The 17,049-nt window shown below is 39.8% G+C and overlaps 1 protein-coding gene across 7 annotated transcripts in view; it reads right to left on the bottom strand.

The window, feature by feature from the left end:
- Nucleotides 1-17,049, bottom strand: part of LOC137038882 (IQ motif and SEC7 domain-containing protein 1) — a 123,965-nt gene that overhangs the window by 33,640 nt on the left and 73,276 nt on the right. For all 7 annotated transcript variants that reach the window (XM_067413887.1, XM_067413880.1, XM_067413882.1 and 4 more), the window contains 10 exons: nucleotides 16,026-16,311; nucleotides 11,647-11,847; nucleotides 11,340-11,516; nucleotides 5,926-6,983; nucleotides 3,171-3,332; nucleotides 2,893-3,015; nucleotides 2,641-2,807; nucleotides 2,388-2,527; nucleotides 2,103-2,228; nucleotides 162-261 (listed from right to left, as the gene is read on the bottom strand). In XM_067413887.1, the coding sequence (XP_067269988.1) occupies nucleotides 162-261; nucleotides 2,103-2,228; nucleotides 2,388-2,527; nucleotides 2,641-2,807; nucleotides 2,893-3,015; nucleotides 3,171-3,332; nucleotides 5,926-6,983; nucleotides 11,340-11,516; nucleotides 11,647-11,847; nucleotides 16,026-16,311 (2,540 nt within the window). The remainder of the gene's footprint in view (nucleotides 1-161; nucleotides 262-2,102; nucleotides 2,229-2,387; nucleotides 2,528-2,640; nucleotides 2,808-2,892; nucleotides 3,016-3,170; nucleotides 3,333-5,925; nucleotides 6,984-11,339; nucleotides 11,517-11,646; nucleotides 11,848-16,025; nucleotides 16,312-17,049) is intronic.

Here is a 17,049-nt window from a genome sequence, read left to right as displayed (position 1 = left end):
AAACACCACCTACATGAAAGCAAGGAAAGAGTAATGAGATCGCACCGAGCTGAGATGGAATGGATGAGAGCAGAGTGTGTAAACGAGCTGGAATGGAATGATAGTATAAATAAAGAAGGAGGGACAGATGGTGAGACAGATGGATGGATGAATATACTTACAGGAGTTCTGGAACATATGAACCTGCATCTCCACCAAGGGAAAGGACTGTCTGAAACTGTACGTCACAGACGTCTTCTTCTTCTGAAAAATCTTTGTTACCTGCAGCAGGGAACAGAAGGGATGTTATGATGTAGTTATGATCATTATACATACATGTATAATGCTTGGATACACTTGACTGAATATGCAACTTTACACAAAATTGCCAGCCTGCATGGAGAGGTTTTTGAGAACCCAGAGACACCAGCAGCTTCAAATACCAAATACCTGTTTGCTGTTCAAGTGTTTTTTTTTTATAGCTGTCCTTTTAATACAATATATTTTTTTAATGAAACTTTCCTTAATAAGCCTTAATCTGACCGAGTTCTGATGTAGTGCTATAAATTAATCACAAATCTTATGATAGTTTGATAAGCTCCATTCAGTTTTCACACAGTATTAAATGTTTTATGCCTTTTGCATAACATTGCACCATTTCATGCTTTTCATTCTCAGAATGGTCTTTCTTCCTTCTCATATTGCATAAAACTGTCTTGTTTATAATGTGGAACAAACTCTTTAAGTAGGGTTTTCATTTACCAAAGTTAACCTGGCAAACTATTTTACAAACCTGCTGAGATTGATAGATATGGAGAAATAAAACAAAAAAAAAGTTTTTCTTTGAAAAACTAAAATCTGAAATGTACTGATATTCTATATACACTTTCAGATCTCAGATCTCAATGGGGAAAATAGCATGCTGGATATCTATACTAATATGGACTAGGTAATGTGATATGAACAAAAGGATGCCACATCGTTTGATGGAAATGAAAGTGATCAACCTACAGAAGACTGAATTCAAAGACACCCTGAAAATCAAAGCAAAAAAAAAAAAAAATGCTGCAGGCTAGTCCATTTTGCTGAAATTTCATTGCAGCAACTCAAAATGGTACTCAGTAGTTTGTATGGCCCCCACATGCTTGTATGCATGCCTGACAATGTCAGGGCACACTAATGAGACAACGGATGGTGTCCTGGGGTATTTCCTCCCAGATCTGGACATGGGCATCACTGAGCTCCTGGATAGTCTGAGGTGCAACCTAGCGCTGTCGGATGGACAGGAACACAATGTCCCAGAGGTGTTCTATTGGATTTAGGTCAGGTAAGCGTGGTGGCCATTCGACGTTATCAATTCCTTCCTCCTCCAGAAACTGCCTGCATACTCTTGCCACATGAGACATTGTTGTGCACCATGGGGAACTCAGGACCCACTGCACCAGCATAGGATCTTACAATGGTTCCAAGGATTTCATTGCGATACCTAATGGCTGTCAGAGTGCTATTGTCCCGCCTGTAAAGGTTTGTGCGTCCCTCCATGGATATGCCTCCCAAGACTCCCCTGCTGAACGATGTTACAGGCAGCATAACGTTCTCCATGGCTTCTTCAGACCCTTTCTTGACTGTTACGTGTGCTCAGGGTGAACCTGTTCTCATTTGTGAAAAGCACAGGGCACCAGTGGCAGACCTGCCAATTCTGGTGTTCAATGGCAAATGCCAATCAAGCTCCATGGTGCCAGGCTGTGAGCACAGGGCCCACTAGAGGATGTCGGGCCCTCATGAAGTCTGTTTCTGATTGTTTGGTCAGAGACATTTATACCAGTGGCCTGCTGGAGGTCATTTTAAGGGGTCTGGCAGTTCATCCTGTTCCTCATGTATAAATGTAAATTTAAATAAAATAAAATAAAATAAATAAAATAAATATAGATTTAATTTTAATTTTAATTTTTATGTTTTTTGAAAACTGTAGGCCTATACATCCTGTAAACATTTTTCAATGTAAAATTTTTACTATTATATACTTATTGTAAGTGTACATGACTTATATAAAACAAAGGGAGTATTTTTCCTCTACATCTTCTAGTAGTAATTAGACCAATATGTGCTGAGTGAAGACTTACCACTAGCAGGTCATTAAAGAGAAAGACCTCCCGCTGGTGAACTCCACTCCGCTGTGGTCGATTGGGGTCAGGGACTTCATACAGCTGACAACAGCACACTAGCCTGCGATGTGGCAGAGAAAGAACCTGCACACACATACATGCATCAAAATACCACTTGGTTTGTCTCATGCTAAATGACACAAACAAACTGAAAAAATTTCCTTTTAACTACAAATTTTACAACAATATGATGTTTCAACCACAAATATGACATGCATGAGTGAATCACATGGTTTGACTCACAGGTTTCTTGCCTACGATGACTCTCTCTACAGCCTGCACTTGAGACACGTGGTCATCGTTTGTCCTGAGTTCCCATTTCTGAATGCGCTGGTAGATGCCCACTAACATATCCCTTGGAATGTCCTGTCCATTATCCACTCCTGTCAATGAAAAAGAGATTGAAAACGAATGAGACAATGAACATAAAAACAGCTGAAAAATCTGATTTAGCTAAAGACGTTCTACAACTAATGGATAGATGGAGCGGATCAACCTCTAAGGTTCTTGATAAAATCCTCCAGCTTCATCTTCCTCTCAGCTTTGACGTTAGGGCTGTACATGTCAGTGTTGAGGAGGATGATGGCAAATGCCAGGATGAAGATAGTGTCTGGGTTCTGAAACTGGCGGACGAGCGCAGGGTTACACACGCAGTATCTCTGACTGCAAGAAAGAAAGAAGGCGATACTCATCCGGAACTACAAAATGCAGATAAAAGAGCACAGGGTGTGATGAGAGTAAAGGCTACCTGAAGGCCTCTACCAGTCTCTCCACCTTCTGGGCTTCCCCCTGAACCTTAATCTGAGCCTGAAACTTCCTCAGGGCATCATCCAGATCCATACCCGAGAAATCCATCTCATCCAACACACAGCTGAGAAAGAATCGACAAAGATCCAAATTTATCTGTCAACATGTATTTGTTTATATTTTTAGCCAGTGTCTGTCTTCTGTTTGCCTCCAGGCTGGTGTGAACAGCATATGGATACTTTGCCACAATCTGGGTCTGAAAAAAACAGCATTACTTACTCCAACACATCCTTGTTGAACTGTTTTTGTCGATTTCCCAGAAACTCCCCAATCATCTGTCTACTCAGGCCTTTCCTCTCCAGGATAAAGCGTGCAATGCCCACAGGTGTGTCTGATACAAAACCCCTCTCTATTAAATACTGGATCCCCTTCTCTGGTTTCCTGAAAGACACGGAGAGAAAAACACAGGGAGAGTAAGGAATAAACAGATAGCATAGGATTAATTTGAGTAAATCTGCGATAAACTGAAATAAAGACAAAAAAGTGCATATTAAAGGGTTACTTCACCCAAAAATGAAATTTATGTCATTAATGACCTAATTTCGTTCCACACCCGTAAGACCGCTGTTCATCTTCGGAACTATTAAGATATTTAAGTCCCAGAGCATATGCAGTCTATGCCCACTTTACTGTCCATGTCCAGAAAGGGAATAAAAACATCATCAAAGTAGTCCATATGTGACATCAGTTGGTTGATTAGAATCTCTTGAAGCATCGAAAACACATTTTGGTCCAAAAATAACAAAAACTACAACTTTATTCAGCAATGTCTTCTCTTCTGTGTTCCTCAAATAAAGATTCAAATGGCCATGAATCAGTGAATCGATCAATGATTAGGATTTCAGCAGTTTGGGAGTTCGACACACGATCCGAACTGCTGAAATCACGTGACATTGGCGATCTGAATCATTAATCATTGACAGCTTTCTGGATATGGACAGTAAAGTGGGCATAGACTGCATATGCTCTGGGACTAAAATATAAAATATCTTAAACTGTGTTCCAAAGATGACCGGGGTCTTACGGGTGTGGAACGACATTAGTGTGAGTCATTAATGACATCAATTTCCTTTTTGGGTGAACTAACCCTTTAACAATAGCCTGACAGTAGACAGATGTATGGACACCGGAGCCGAAATTAAATCAGATTTCTATCATTTAGGCTCCCATTTAAATTTTTTTCCCCTTTAATTGATCTTAAAATCCATTTGATTGCAGTTTCATTTCCTCCTCAGCATTTGTCTTCAAAAGGAACCTGCTGCAAGGTCCCCAGGCGCTAAAAGATTCATAACACGTCAATCTTGATTCATAAAATGTTACAGTTACCTTTTATTATCAATTCTCTATGATTTATAATAGAGGGACATGTTAAAATAACACCATACTCTCATAAATCATCTGTGATTTTAACAGGTATTAAGTCAGAAAAGGTTCAGAGAAATTACTCTGGACTTGTCATCTCCTTAATATTAGGATATAAAAATAAAATATGACAGGTGTGATAAACCACATGGAGGAGAAATCTGTAGATGGCCAATTGAAAATATCTGTCCTTTAAAATGTTTTTAACATCAAAGTTTTAAGGTTACTGCTTACATGAAAATTGTAACATTAGTTGCCATTTTCCCCCCATTATTTATTTATTTATTTTTTACAGTTCAAAAGTTCTCATAGTAATACATTAAAAAATATATATAGTTGCTCAAGTAATATGCATTAATCTATTTAGAGAACTGGACTGCTCATGACATCATAAAAAGTGAAGCTGCGCACCGCCATATTGGTATTCCCTAGTAAGCTCACACGTGAATTGAATCAATAGAAAATTATATTATTTTAGTATGAAAACATTGCCTAAGGAGACACTGTTTTAATATATGAAGTCTATTTGTACATTCTTACAGCACAAAAGCCCTGAACAGGGAAATGGTTATTTGTTTTAAAGTCGGGAATATCCCCATGCTTATTAAAAAGTTACCTTCATATTCATTATAATAGTGAACATCAGCTCAGCAGGTGGATGAGACACTTCAGCGTATGTTTTACAAAAATCAAAGTGCACGCATTCTGAAATCGAAATAATATTTATGCCTTGTAACCTGAAATCGCATTGTTTCATTTTTATTCATACAGTAGACTAACTGCAATTATTTAGTTAACAGCATGCATTTCGAAGCAGTTAATGATTTAAATGATGATTAAATTAATGAATGAATGGTTAAATTAATAATGAAGTCAACAACACATTCACAACATACCTAACACTTTACTCATATGGAAACTGTAAATGCCATACATTTGTGCTGTCTTTAGTCTAAAATAGATGTTGCACAATAAGGAAATAAAAAACAAGCATCATAACTTATTCAGACGCTGACTGCTTTATTACCAAGATGATGCATGGCACACTTTGAATTGTAATACAATAGAGTGCAAAATAGTAACAAAGGCTTGTATTAATATGTATTGTATAAGCAGTACGTCTGCAGCTAAACACAAATAGATGTTAATGTTAAATATTTCCTCCATAATTATATACATAAAGTAATATACCTCAGTTACCTGTTTCGGCAGTGTGCAGTAGACACACCCACATTAACGATTTTAATATATAACTCATCCTCTCTGAAAAGACCATAATTGTTAACTATTAATTTACATACATATATCTTAGTTAAAACTAATCCTGTGAGACTGAGATGCTGAGAATCTGGTGATTTTAGGTCAATGTTTTGGCAGTTTGATGCCCTCTGTTGGTAGGGAATAGTAAGATGGCCGCTCGAACACTTCCGGTGGCTTCACCTCCTGATAGCAGTTTAGAACGTCATGAGCAATCCAGTCATTTATATAGATCAGTGGCAATATGATCCAGAATGTTTAATTGTAGAAAACTGAACGTTCTAAATAATTGTATTACATTTTAAATAATTAATTAACATTAATTATTATATATCTTAATAATAACATCTCCTACTTGTTGAAGAGGTTGAGTCCGATGCGGTAATGCCTTCTCTGCACCACGTCATTGTTGAAGGCAGGCGAGTCCCAGCTATGCCTGCTCTCTCTCTGATAGGTCTGTTTTCCTAGAGGAGGCAATGGTTCCCTTAGACTGTCCCTAGACGAAGAGCCTGAGCTGCAGTTGATGGTCTCGTTGGAGTTGGTGGTGGAATTCAGGGAGTCGTTGTCCCCATCCGAGTGCTCCAGGCCAGTAGGGGGCAGGGGTGCAGAGGATGAGGAAGACAGAGGTGTGAGCGGAGTTTGGGTGGGTGAGGGAGACGTGGGGTCTGGGTAAGGGTGATGGATGTGTGGCAAAGGGTGATGGTGCAATGGATGGTGAAGATGTGGGTGGTGATGGTGGTGCATCATAGCGTGGTGTGGTAAGTGTGTAGGCAAAGGGGATGGAATGGGGCGACCCGTCGGTCGCGTCTGGCCCTGTGCCGCGCAGGGATTTGGAGTGCGAGGTGCAGGGTTGTGTTTGAGAGTCCCTTGAGGTGATCCAGCAGTCGTAGGCTCCTGCTCGTAAAGTAGCTGTCTGCTGAGGGAGCCTCGATCTGAACGGTCGCTCATATCAACGGAGCTGTCGCTAGGCGGCTCTATGGTGAGAACAGGAAGGTGTGACCCACGCAAGCGGAAATCTCTGCATTCAGTGCACGGCGTGCTCCGTCGGCTGTTACTGCTCCCAACACCCTCCGTATCCCGGCTGTCTTCGCGACCTCCAACCCCGCTGCTGACCCCCCAGTACTCTGTGTCTGTGCTAGACGGAACACGCTCAATAGATATTGGAGAACATGGCATGCCGTCATCCATATAAAGCGTGACGTCGCTGTACGAGGTGGCTGTGCTGTCCTCGTGCATGACCCCTAGACGCTCTTGCTCCCCCAAGACCCCCCTACGCGAGGTAGGTTTGTTGCTCCACACACACTCGCCGAAATCCTCGCTCTCCTCGCCGCCTCCCCCGCCACCATCCTGAGAGTCTCCTCGGCCTGACTGACAAGTAAGAGTGTCGTCCATAGAGTCAGCCAGAGAGGTCACCTGAGAGAGAAAACACACATACATTTATACTAATGTTCAAATGTCTGGGGGCTTTTTGGGAATTTTGAAATGTCTCTAATGCTCACTCTGGCTGCCTTTATTTGACCAAAAATACAGTAAAAACGGTAATATTGTAAATTACAGTGTGCGCATATTTTTAAGCAAGTTGATATTCTGATCATATATTTTTTCCAAGCACATTTTACAAACTGAAAACCCTATCAATCTTAATTACTAGGTGTGTGACGAGACACTTATCTCACGAGGAGGAGACAAGATTTTTACATAGTAAAAGAAATCCTAAAAAAAAAGATGAAATACATGACTAGACAAATAGTCTTCAGGTGCATTTGAAATGTTTTAACTTTTAACTCATAATCTTGTAATGAATGTCATTTCAGTTCTACCTTCTGAGTATGAATTATGAAGACAACAACACTCACTGAAGAAGGTTTTGCATAAACTCAACTGACTGGCTTCTTTTTTGATTGTCTCTTCAGACCTTAGAACTGCACATCATTTATGAGCTTCTACAACTTTTGACATATACTCAGTACTCAATATTCTCAATATTCAAAGTGCAAATAGAGACCACTTCTTTCTTCAAGCTCCAGAGCTAAGAGTACATACTTTTAGATCGCAGTATAAGTAGGCGAATTTGGACGCAGTTAGTTATCTAACTTCACCCTCACACTCCGCAATGACAATATAAAGCGAGACAGCTTTTCAACTCAATGAGAAATCTAGTCACATTATAGTCTCGCAAGATCTTGTGGCACGAGGGCTTACAGTGAAAAAAGCCTTGTATTAGGATGTGCATAATTATTAGCCAGTTATTTTTCTACAGGTAAAATAGGCAACAACAAAAAAGAGATTCAACTCGCACTGAAAAGTTAACTTATGATGCAGTGCTATATAATTTTTTTAATTAATGCTTGATAATGGTCAGCAAAATGCTCATTGGATCAGCAGGGTAACAAAAAACTGTCTGAGAAGAAAAAAGTTGTTAATGAGTTTTTGGTGGTTTCACAAAAAATTATTTGCTTTAATTCTTAGTCTCCAGTGACACCATTTTCCAAATTGGAAACTAGCAGGAGTCTCCAGAAGTACAAGGTGTCAGAGTCTCAGAGACTTTGCTAAGACAAGGAATCCTGAAACATGACTCCCACAAGCTGAAGTGTAGAATTCCAATTCTCTCATGGTCATTTAATAATTGTTAATTTTTCAGTGTGAGTTAAATCTCTTTTTTGGCCCATTTACATGTAAATGAAAACCACATCTGCAGTATACAAGGCATTTTCACTTCCAGCCCTCATTAACAACAATATATAACTCATAAATGAATGTATGTAAAATTAATAGAATTAATTAAGATTGATGTGGTTTGGAAGTGGTAAAATGTGATTGAAAGACAACATAATCAGAATACTGGGTTGCCTAATATGTATGCACACACAGTATTTCATTTCAAATAATACATAAAACTGTTTTCTGTTTTAATATATTTTAAAATGTAAGGATATAAATTACTATAGCTTTCAGTGTTTTTTTATTTTAAATTTTTAATTAACTTAACAAAATAGTATGGAATATCACTATTTATCGTTAATTGGCCATAAAAAAAGTCACAGTCAGAAAATCAGTATCAACCAGAATTTTAAATTCCTCCAAATCAAATTTTGTTGCAATATTGTCCTGTTTAACACTGTGAAGCTGCTTTGAAACAACCATCATTGTAAAAGCGCTATATAAATAAATTTGATTGATTGATTGATAAATTGTGCATTTCTAATATTTTGCCTAATTTAACCAGTAGCCATTTTACCATATTTAAATCCACTCATATTAGTTAATAAAATCTGAAATAAGGCCCAGAACAATTATTCTTTCTGTTTCTCCATTAATAAAAGCTTTTAATTCAGGCTATAGGGAGATTGCCTCTTTAATTAGCTACTTTGTAATGTTGTGTTAATTGACAAGTAAACCAAATGTTATCTCAGTGTAATGCTGTGGATTGTTTTGAAAAAGTATAATTTTGAGAGCAGTGGCACCAGCACCACTAGGATTTAGCGGTTCTGGAGGAAAATGTATCATTAAGTTAATTACAATTGTTTTGCATTGTTTTGTTAATAAGTGTAGTTACTAATAACAGTACATGTTTATTGGAAATTTAACAGTGAAACAGTGAGCTTGAATTGATATGCATAATTTTTTAACAACTAATTAAATGTGCAAAAAACTAATTTGTATAAGGAAAATTGATATATTCCACTCTTAATAAATCTGCTTTTGTTCTTCTATAGTACCATACTGAACTAAAAGGAGCACTCTTTACTTGTTTTCAGTGTAATTCAGACACAATTTGATAGAAGTTTTTTGTTTCATGATACTTTGTGACCTTACTGGTTATATAGCAGTAATTTCATGTGTTTTATTTTATTTTTCAAATAAAAGTGCTTTTTTGCTAGCCTAGAAATCTAGACGCACCCTAGTGGATAGCAAATTTAATTTGGCAGGGTATCTAGCAACTCTCTGTTGGCTTACGAGCTGGAAAAACCAAACTTTGGTCAGGCCAATCAAACTGTGTATAGAGTTGGTGGGCGGGCTTAACATAATGACGGCATAGTTGTGACGGTTCCGCGTGCTACTTGAAAACAAAGAAGCTGGCGAAAAATGGCCTTTCGAAACGGCTTTGGCCGTGACTCTAGAAGACTTGGAGTTAAGCTTTTCTTTGAGAAGAGAACAAAGAACGGCAGTGAAGTCATTCTTAAAAAAGGAAGATTTGTCCTGTGTTTTGCCGACCGGATACGGCAAAAGTTTAATCTATCAGTTAGCTCCGCTTCTAGTGATGTTACTGTGGCGAGGTAGTCGAACGAGAGAGGCGGGAGGAGTGAGCAAGACCAGTATGTGATTGAAGGTGAACGTCACCTGGCACAGGTCACGAGTTCTCTCATCTTCAATCATGTACCGGTCTCGATCGCTCCTTGCACGTCTCTCGCTCGACTACCTCACCACAGTTACATTCGTGCACAAACCGTTCTTTTTGAACAAATCTTTTTAGGTGAACAAATCGTTCTCGTTCACGTAGCCCATTGACTAATATTTCTCATTCAATGAAATTCTTCCCTCTACAAAAGCGTGGCGCTATTAGCAGCAAGTGCATGTGCAGCTTGTGGACTGTTTAATTCTGTCAAAGAATGACAAAATCTTGAGCCAATAGCATTCGAGTATGAGATGTGATGGAGCATGTGATTTGTTGAATTCTGTGAACGAATACTTTACTGACCAAGATGCTTTGAGTATAAATGAGAGATCTCGTTCGTGAACAAATTGAACAAACTGGTACATGTCGTTTGTTAAGGAAACTAAATGAACCAGTTGTTGAACGATACTGATAGCGAACAGGTAGAGGTCGGCTCATGTAGTTTGGCATATTTGCAGCAAAGAAAGAAATGTACACTTTACCATTGTAATGAAAACAGTAGGGGTGACCCCGAATAGTCGAAGATTCGATGCATCGATATACAGAGCCGGATTCGACCACCGATCTCGTTTAAAATCCTGCCGAGCCAAAGAGGGCCATTTTAAGGTTTTTTTTATTAAATGTATATTATATTTTCCTCAAATCGTTAATGTACATACTGATTTCACCCTGTGCTACAAGATACACCCATCGTGCAGCACTTCTGTCAGAAGTCGATTCCAAATTAAGCTTGCACGTTTATATTGTGTGACTCTGGTGTGAGATACGCGAGACGCGGCACTGAGCTTTGATCCGGCGTGCAACCACCTTTAGGCACATTTGGCTTAAGAAAGTGCATGTAAACGCACTCAAAGTGTTTTCCTCTCTAGGCAGGTATTTTTTTTAGGTTTATTTATCAAAATGTTCTTTTATATATTTGTGTGATGTTCTGTATTTCGATTGCGGCTTTAAAATGTTATGAGAAAAGGTTTTACGAATGTGTATCCACCACATTACCTTTTATTTAAACCTAAATAAGAAAGCCATTGTCAGTTCGTCTGTCAGTTGGCAGGCAGTTTTGGTCACTTCATTAAAAGTTGTTGCTGTGTGCAGTGTGTAAAGGAAAATAAAAATAGTTTTACCCTCCTGCTGACTAGTGTCGTGCCCCTCCCAACCTATTCACGCACAGACGTACATGATTCGACTATCAGTCGACTATAGAAAGATTTGACAATTCTGATTCGAATGTGTAAACCAGTGCGACCTCTAACAAAATTCAGTTGCACCAGCAGAAAAAAAGGTTGCAATGTGACCCTTTTGTCACAGTCTGGAGCCCTATCTGTATGTCATCTGCACTGAAATTAATTAAAATGACTATTTCACTCATCTCTGACCTGTTTGTTGAAGGCGTCATCTGCATGCGAGTACTCCTCTCTATCTGAAGGACAGTGTCCAGGTGAGTCAGTATCCTGCTGTGTGTCTGCGGTTCCTGCTTGACCAGCTGTTCCTAGAGTCGAAGTGTGATGGCTGGTATATCGACCTTGCTGCTGCTGGGGCATTTGGGGCTGAACCTGAGCAATAATTAAAATTAAAAACAGGAATTAAAATGACCTAAACATCACATAAAACAGAATAAATATCTGACAGTCAAGCTTAATTTTCCTATTAGTGCAGGCTTTAACCATTATACTGTTATATTGCCTGTGGCTGTCGCTCGTCGAACGAGTACTGCGAACGCATGTTTGACAGGATGATCCGACGAGTCATTCGGCTTTCTGAGGCGGAACTACGCAGCCGTTGAAAGTTCTTGTTCATGCGATACTGCCGGAATGCTGTCTGAATCGTGCGAGCCGCTCGCCTGCTCAGGAAGTAACCACCATACTTCCTTTCCAGCATCTCCACCTGATAAAAAGGAAAACAGAGAGAAAGAGAGCATGAAAAGGGAATGGAAAAGACAAGACGTGGTGCATTGTTCTTTAAACCTAATAATGTACTGTCTACATGCTTTACCAATCAAACCTGAAACAATCTGGGAAATGACTCAATTTAATGTAAATGTTGCTCAATAATTATAAAAGAAAAAAAAATAGTCATCAGCAGTATTTCTGTAAATAGCAGTATTTTCAATTGAGTGTTTATGTGATTATTTTTAGGTGACTAAGTCTCAGTCCCTCCTCCATGAGTGGATAATTCCACAATGCAGAAATCAGTGGTATTAATATGCAAACATAACAGCACGATCTAGATCATGACTGCAATCCCAACTTCCGTTATGTGAGACGATGGAGGTTTGGCTTCCCATTAACATGACCAGAGGACATTATGTACATTTGAGGCATGACTGTAGTTTAAAGCTTATAAGATGGCCTCCATGCACATTAAAACACAAACATGTTATGATAAGTAGATTTTCCTATGGGCTGTTTTTGCCGCTGAGAGTTTTGACAAACATTAAGCCAGCACAAAACAAGCTAATTTGACAGTGTTTGACAAACTGAAGATTAAAGGGGGGTTGAAATGCTGTTTCATGCATACTGAGCTTTTTACACTGTTAAAGACTAGGATTCCCATCCTAAACATAGACAAAGTTTCAAAAACTAATGTTGGGCGTTTGATGGAGTATTTCTGTGTCAAAAATACTCCTTCCTAGCCTGACAAGCCAGACCCACATCAAGATGTTTGGTCTGGAAACTCACCATAGACAGGGCTCAATCCGAGGGGCGGGAAAAACGGTTGTCTTTCAAACTCCCTCTGCACGCGATAGGATAGCGCTACACCAACCGGAGCAATGACGGTGAAGGGGGAGCTCGCTGACTGATTAAACATTCGGCTAAACTCCGAACACATCTTCCCTTTTTAAGAATGACTTCAGTGCCGCTCTTTGTTCTTTTTTCAGAGGAAAGCTTAACTCAAAGTCTTCCGGAGGCGCGGGCAGAGCTGATTCAAAAGACCGCCGCCGTTTGCCAGTTTCTGTGTTTACTAGAAGACTGTGTAACTAGAAGCACGCAAACGCAACTTGGCCGTCGTCATTATGGCCCCGCCCGCCGACTCTATAACCTACACGATGTGATTGGGCCGTCCAGATTCTGAGGAATACAGCTCAGATAGGAATTGAGAGTTGCTAGACCACACTTGCGGGCAAATTAAATTTGCTGCCGCTAGGGTGCGTCTAGATTTCTAGGCTAACTCCTTCCGGTTTCTCACAAGTTTCGGAGAGTTTTTTTCGAGTATGGGTCGGCTTGACGTCGACAGAGCGGAAGGTCCTTGTATGGGCCGTACGGGCTCTTCTCCTAGAAGGGTGCGCGCACGTGACTAGAGCAAGAGAGGAAATGCACACCCATAAACACTCTCTCAGGTTCAGATCCACTCATCTGAGCAACACTTCTGTGGCGCCGCGCTCCACTTTATTCCTATGGGTGACATCAAGTGACTTCAATGCTTCAGCACTGCATTCCGGGAAGGCAGCGCTGCATTTGAACCGATTTGAAGTGTCACATCACGCTTCAGTCGCATCTCCACGGTCACACGGCCACAGGACTTCACGAAATCAAAAGTTACCAAAGAAGTGTGTTTTTGACGGAGCGGTCCGAGCGATAAAGGTTCACTGTCGTGCGTGGTGAGTAAAACTGCTTCAAATGTCTATGTTGTTGGCTATCGTCGCGTAAGTAAACATCAGTAAACAACACGATCGTGTATAACGTTAGTTAATTTATCAATGGAGCATGCGATCTATGGTGTGTGTTTAAATACATTTGTTTAGCTGACCACTATAGGTGTCAGTTTGTTTATTGTAAAACCACACAAACATAAACCTAGCGTTTATGTTTAAACCTAGCGTGCTTCGTCATTCAAATGCGCTAACGGTTACTCCATTGTTGTTCTATGTATAACGTTACACTGGTCTGACGTGCAAAATCGTTTTGCTTGCTACTGCTAGTGTTTAGTCGAATACAATAGTCCATAAACCGAATCATGTCCTCATACACTGCGAGTAAACACACAAATGTTGACAGGCCACTAAATACAGTACATACCACAGAGACGGACGTCCTGCTGTTGCTGTTTCTCCTGTTCAATTAATTTCAGCCTCGGGATCTGATTCTGGATCATATATGTATTAGTTGAATCTGGGTAGCGTTTTCTTCTCCACGCTTGAGGACGTCACCGCTTTGTGTGTGCTCGTCATTCTTTAGCTCCGCCCACACAATATGCCTCCAGGCGCTCGGTTTTTTTCGGAAAGACTCGGTACAGCCTATATTTCTTTTATAAATATAATAAAACTAAAGACTTTTCGGAGATATGAAGGATGCAATACTACTCTATAGGTATTCAAGATTGACATGAGATTGACTGAAACTGAGTGTTTCACCCCCTTTTTAATATAAAATTTAAACATACATTTAACATATTTAAACAAATATTAAAACATGGTATTGTGTTTTGGAGATGGCACAATGATTTTGTTTAAACACCATTATACATTAATATGATATACTGTACACAATTCCATAGTATAAAAAAAGACTATAGTATAACCTTCTGATACATTCCTGTACTATGCAAGATTCCCACATCTTTTTCAAAAGTTTTTCAAACAAAGCTAATATATTGACAAAGCAAGTTTTTCTTTTTCTAGAATATCAGTTTTTTTTAAATTATGATATCAGGACCGTTATACCAATTACAGCACACGGATGGTGCACGGACGTGGGCGGCCGAAGTATACTTTGGCCTAAGTCTTTGTATGTATGATTTTTATTTAAATGCATCTTTTATTTAATTATTACATCTGGAAAAAAACAACATTGACCAATTTCCGATTCCCAAGTTTTAATTTTTTTTTTGATTTTTAGTCAGTAAAATAATTTAGAGCAAACCATACTTAGAAATATACACAACTCTAAATGCTGACAAATGACCATAAGGATTATACAGTGCATCCGGAAAGCATTCACAGCGCTTTACTTTTTCCACATTTTGTTATGTTACAGCTTTATTCCAAAAAGGATTAAATATTTAAATAGTTTTCCTCAATACTACAAACAATACCCCATAATGACAATGTGAAAGAAATTTGTTTGAAAGTTTTGCTAATTTATAAAAATAAAATAAAATAAAAATCACATGTACATTAGTATTCACAGCCTTTACCATGACACTCAAAACTGAGCTCATGTGCTCCTGTTTCCACTGATCATCCTTGAGATGTTTCTACAACTTGATTGGATTCCACCTGTGGTAAATTCAGTTGATTGGACATGATTTAGAAAGGAACACAACTTTTAGCTCACCTTGCACATCAACAGTGCATGTCAGAGCACAAACCAAGCCATGAAGTTCAAGGAATTGTTTGTAGACCTCTGAGATAGGATTGTATCGAGGCACAGATCTGAGGAGGACTACAGAAACATTTCTGCAGCATTGAGAAAACTGAGCGATCGGGGGAGAAGGGCCTTAGTCAGGGAGGTGACCAAGAAACCGATAATCAATCTGACAGAGCTCCAGCGTTTCTCTGTGGAGGAAGGAGCACCATCCAGAAGAACAACCATCTCTGCAGCACTCCACCAATCAGGCCTGTATGGTAAGGAGTGGCTATGGGACAACTCTGTGAATGTCCATTAGTGGCCCAGCCAGAGTCCAGACTTGAACCAGATTGAACATCTCTGGAAGATCTGAAAATGGATGTGCACCAACGCTCCCCATCCAACCTGATGGAGCTTGAGGTCCTGCAAAGAAGAATGGGAGAAACTGCCCAAAAATAGGTGTGCCAACCAACATACGCAAAAAGACTTAATGCTGTAATTGGTGCCAAAGGTGCTTCAACAAAGTACCGAGCAAAGGCTGTGAATACTTATGTACATGTGATTTTTCTTTTTTCTTTTTAATGAATTTGCAAAGATTTCAAACAAACCTTTTCTACGTTGTCATTATGGGGTATTGTTTGTAGAGTGAAGGGAAAAAATAATGAATTTGATCCATTTTGGAATAAAGCTGTAACATAACAAAATGTGGAAAAAAGTGAAGCATTGTGGATACTTTCCGGATGCACTGTATGTGTTTCTTGAGGCATGCATCCACACCTTCTTGTCCTGCAGGTCCGTTGAGAGCTCATAGCTGTCAGAGAGCGCTTTGCAGCGCTTGCTCTCTTCTTCCTCTTGCTTGCGGAGTGCCAGACTGGCGGGTTGGTGGCGGGTCCGTTGCGCCCAGGCCAGGCTCGCTGGGCTTGAAGTGGCCCCAGAAGGCCCCTGAGGGCCAGGAATGTTTCGGATGTTCCCGTAGCGGTCCGAGTTGCCCAGGTATGGGCCCTGACTGCAGGTGCTGTCGGAAAAGCTAGCTGTATCCGGGCACTGAGGATCTCCCTCCACACTGAGAGAGGGAAAAAAGAGAGAGAGAGCGAGATGGAGAATGAGCTCTAGGTCAACAACTGCCAGAAACGGTCTTATCTGTTGACAATTTGAGACTAAAACAAGTCTGTAATCTTGGCACTGAAACTGATCAGTGTAGACAAACATATTAGCACACTAACCAACATTAGCATTTCAAATGCCCATATGCAACCCAGCCAGGACTCAGCCATCTGGCCGGAATACAGGAGAACGAGAGAAACAAGAGACGATGGAGGGAGTGTGAAAGAGGAACAGAGAGAGGGCATGAGAGAGAGAGAGAGAGAGAGAGAGAGAGAGAGAGAGAGAGAGAGAGAGAGAGAGAGAGAGAGAGAGAGAGAGAGAGAGAGAGAGAGAGAGAGAGAGAGAGAGAGAGAGAGAGAGAGAGAGAGAGAGAGATGGAAGAGAAAAACAGTGGCATGTGTGGCATACTGTCAACAAGAGATGCCAGGCATCAAAAATTATAAGAACTGAGTCACCCGGAATGACTCAGAGAGAAAAAGAGCAAGAGAGAAAGAGACAAGCATGAAAAAGAATGAACAGGAGTATAAAGGCAAGTCAAACTTCAGTATCTCCTTCTCCCTGAAGCAGGTGTACTGTATTGTGATGACTCACTTCCTGTTGTCAGCATATATATGTATATATTAATATCAAGACAACTTAGCAAAAAGTACATTATATAATTTATAAATGTTATAAATATAATGTTATATTTTACATT

The sequence above is a fragment of the Pseudorasbora parva genome, chromosome 13 (genome assembly GCF_024679245.1).
Source record: "Pseudorasbora parva isolate DD20220531a chromosome 13, ASM2467924v1, whole genome shotgun sequence".
In the NCBI taxonomy this organism is placed as follows: Eukaryota; Metazoa; Chordata; class Actinopteri; order Cypriniformes; family Gobionidae; genus Pseudorasbora; species Pseudorasbora parva.
Note: the sequence above shows the minus strand (reverse complement) of the source record. Positions and strands in the feature narration are given on the sequence as shown.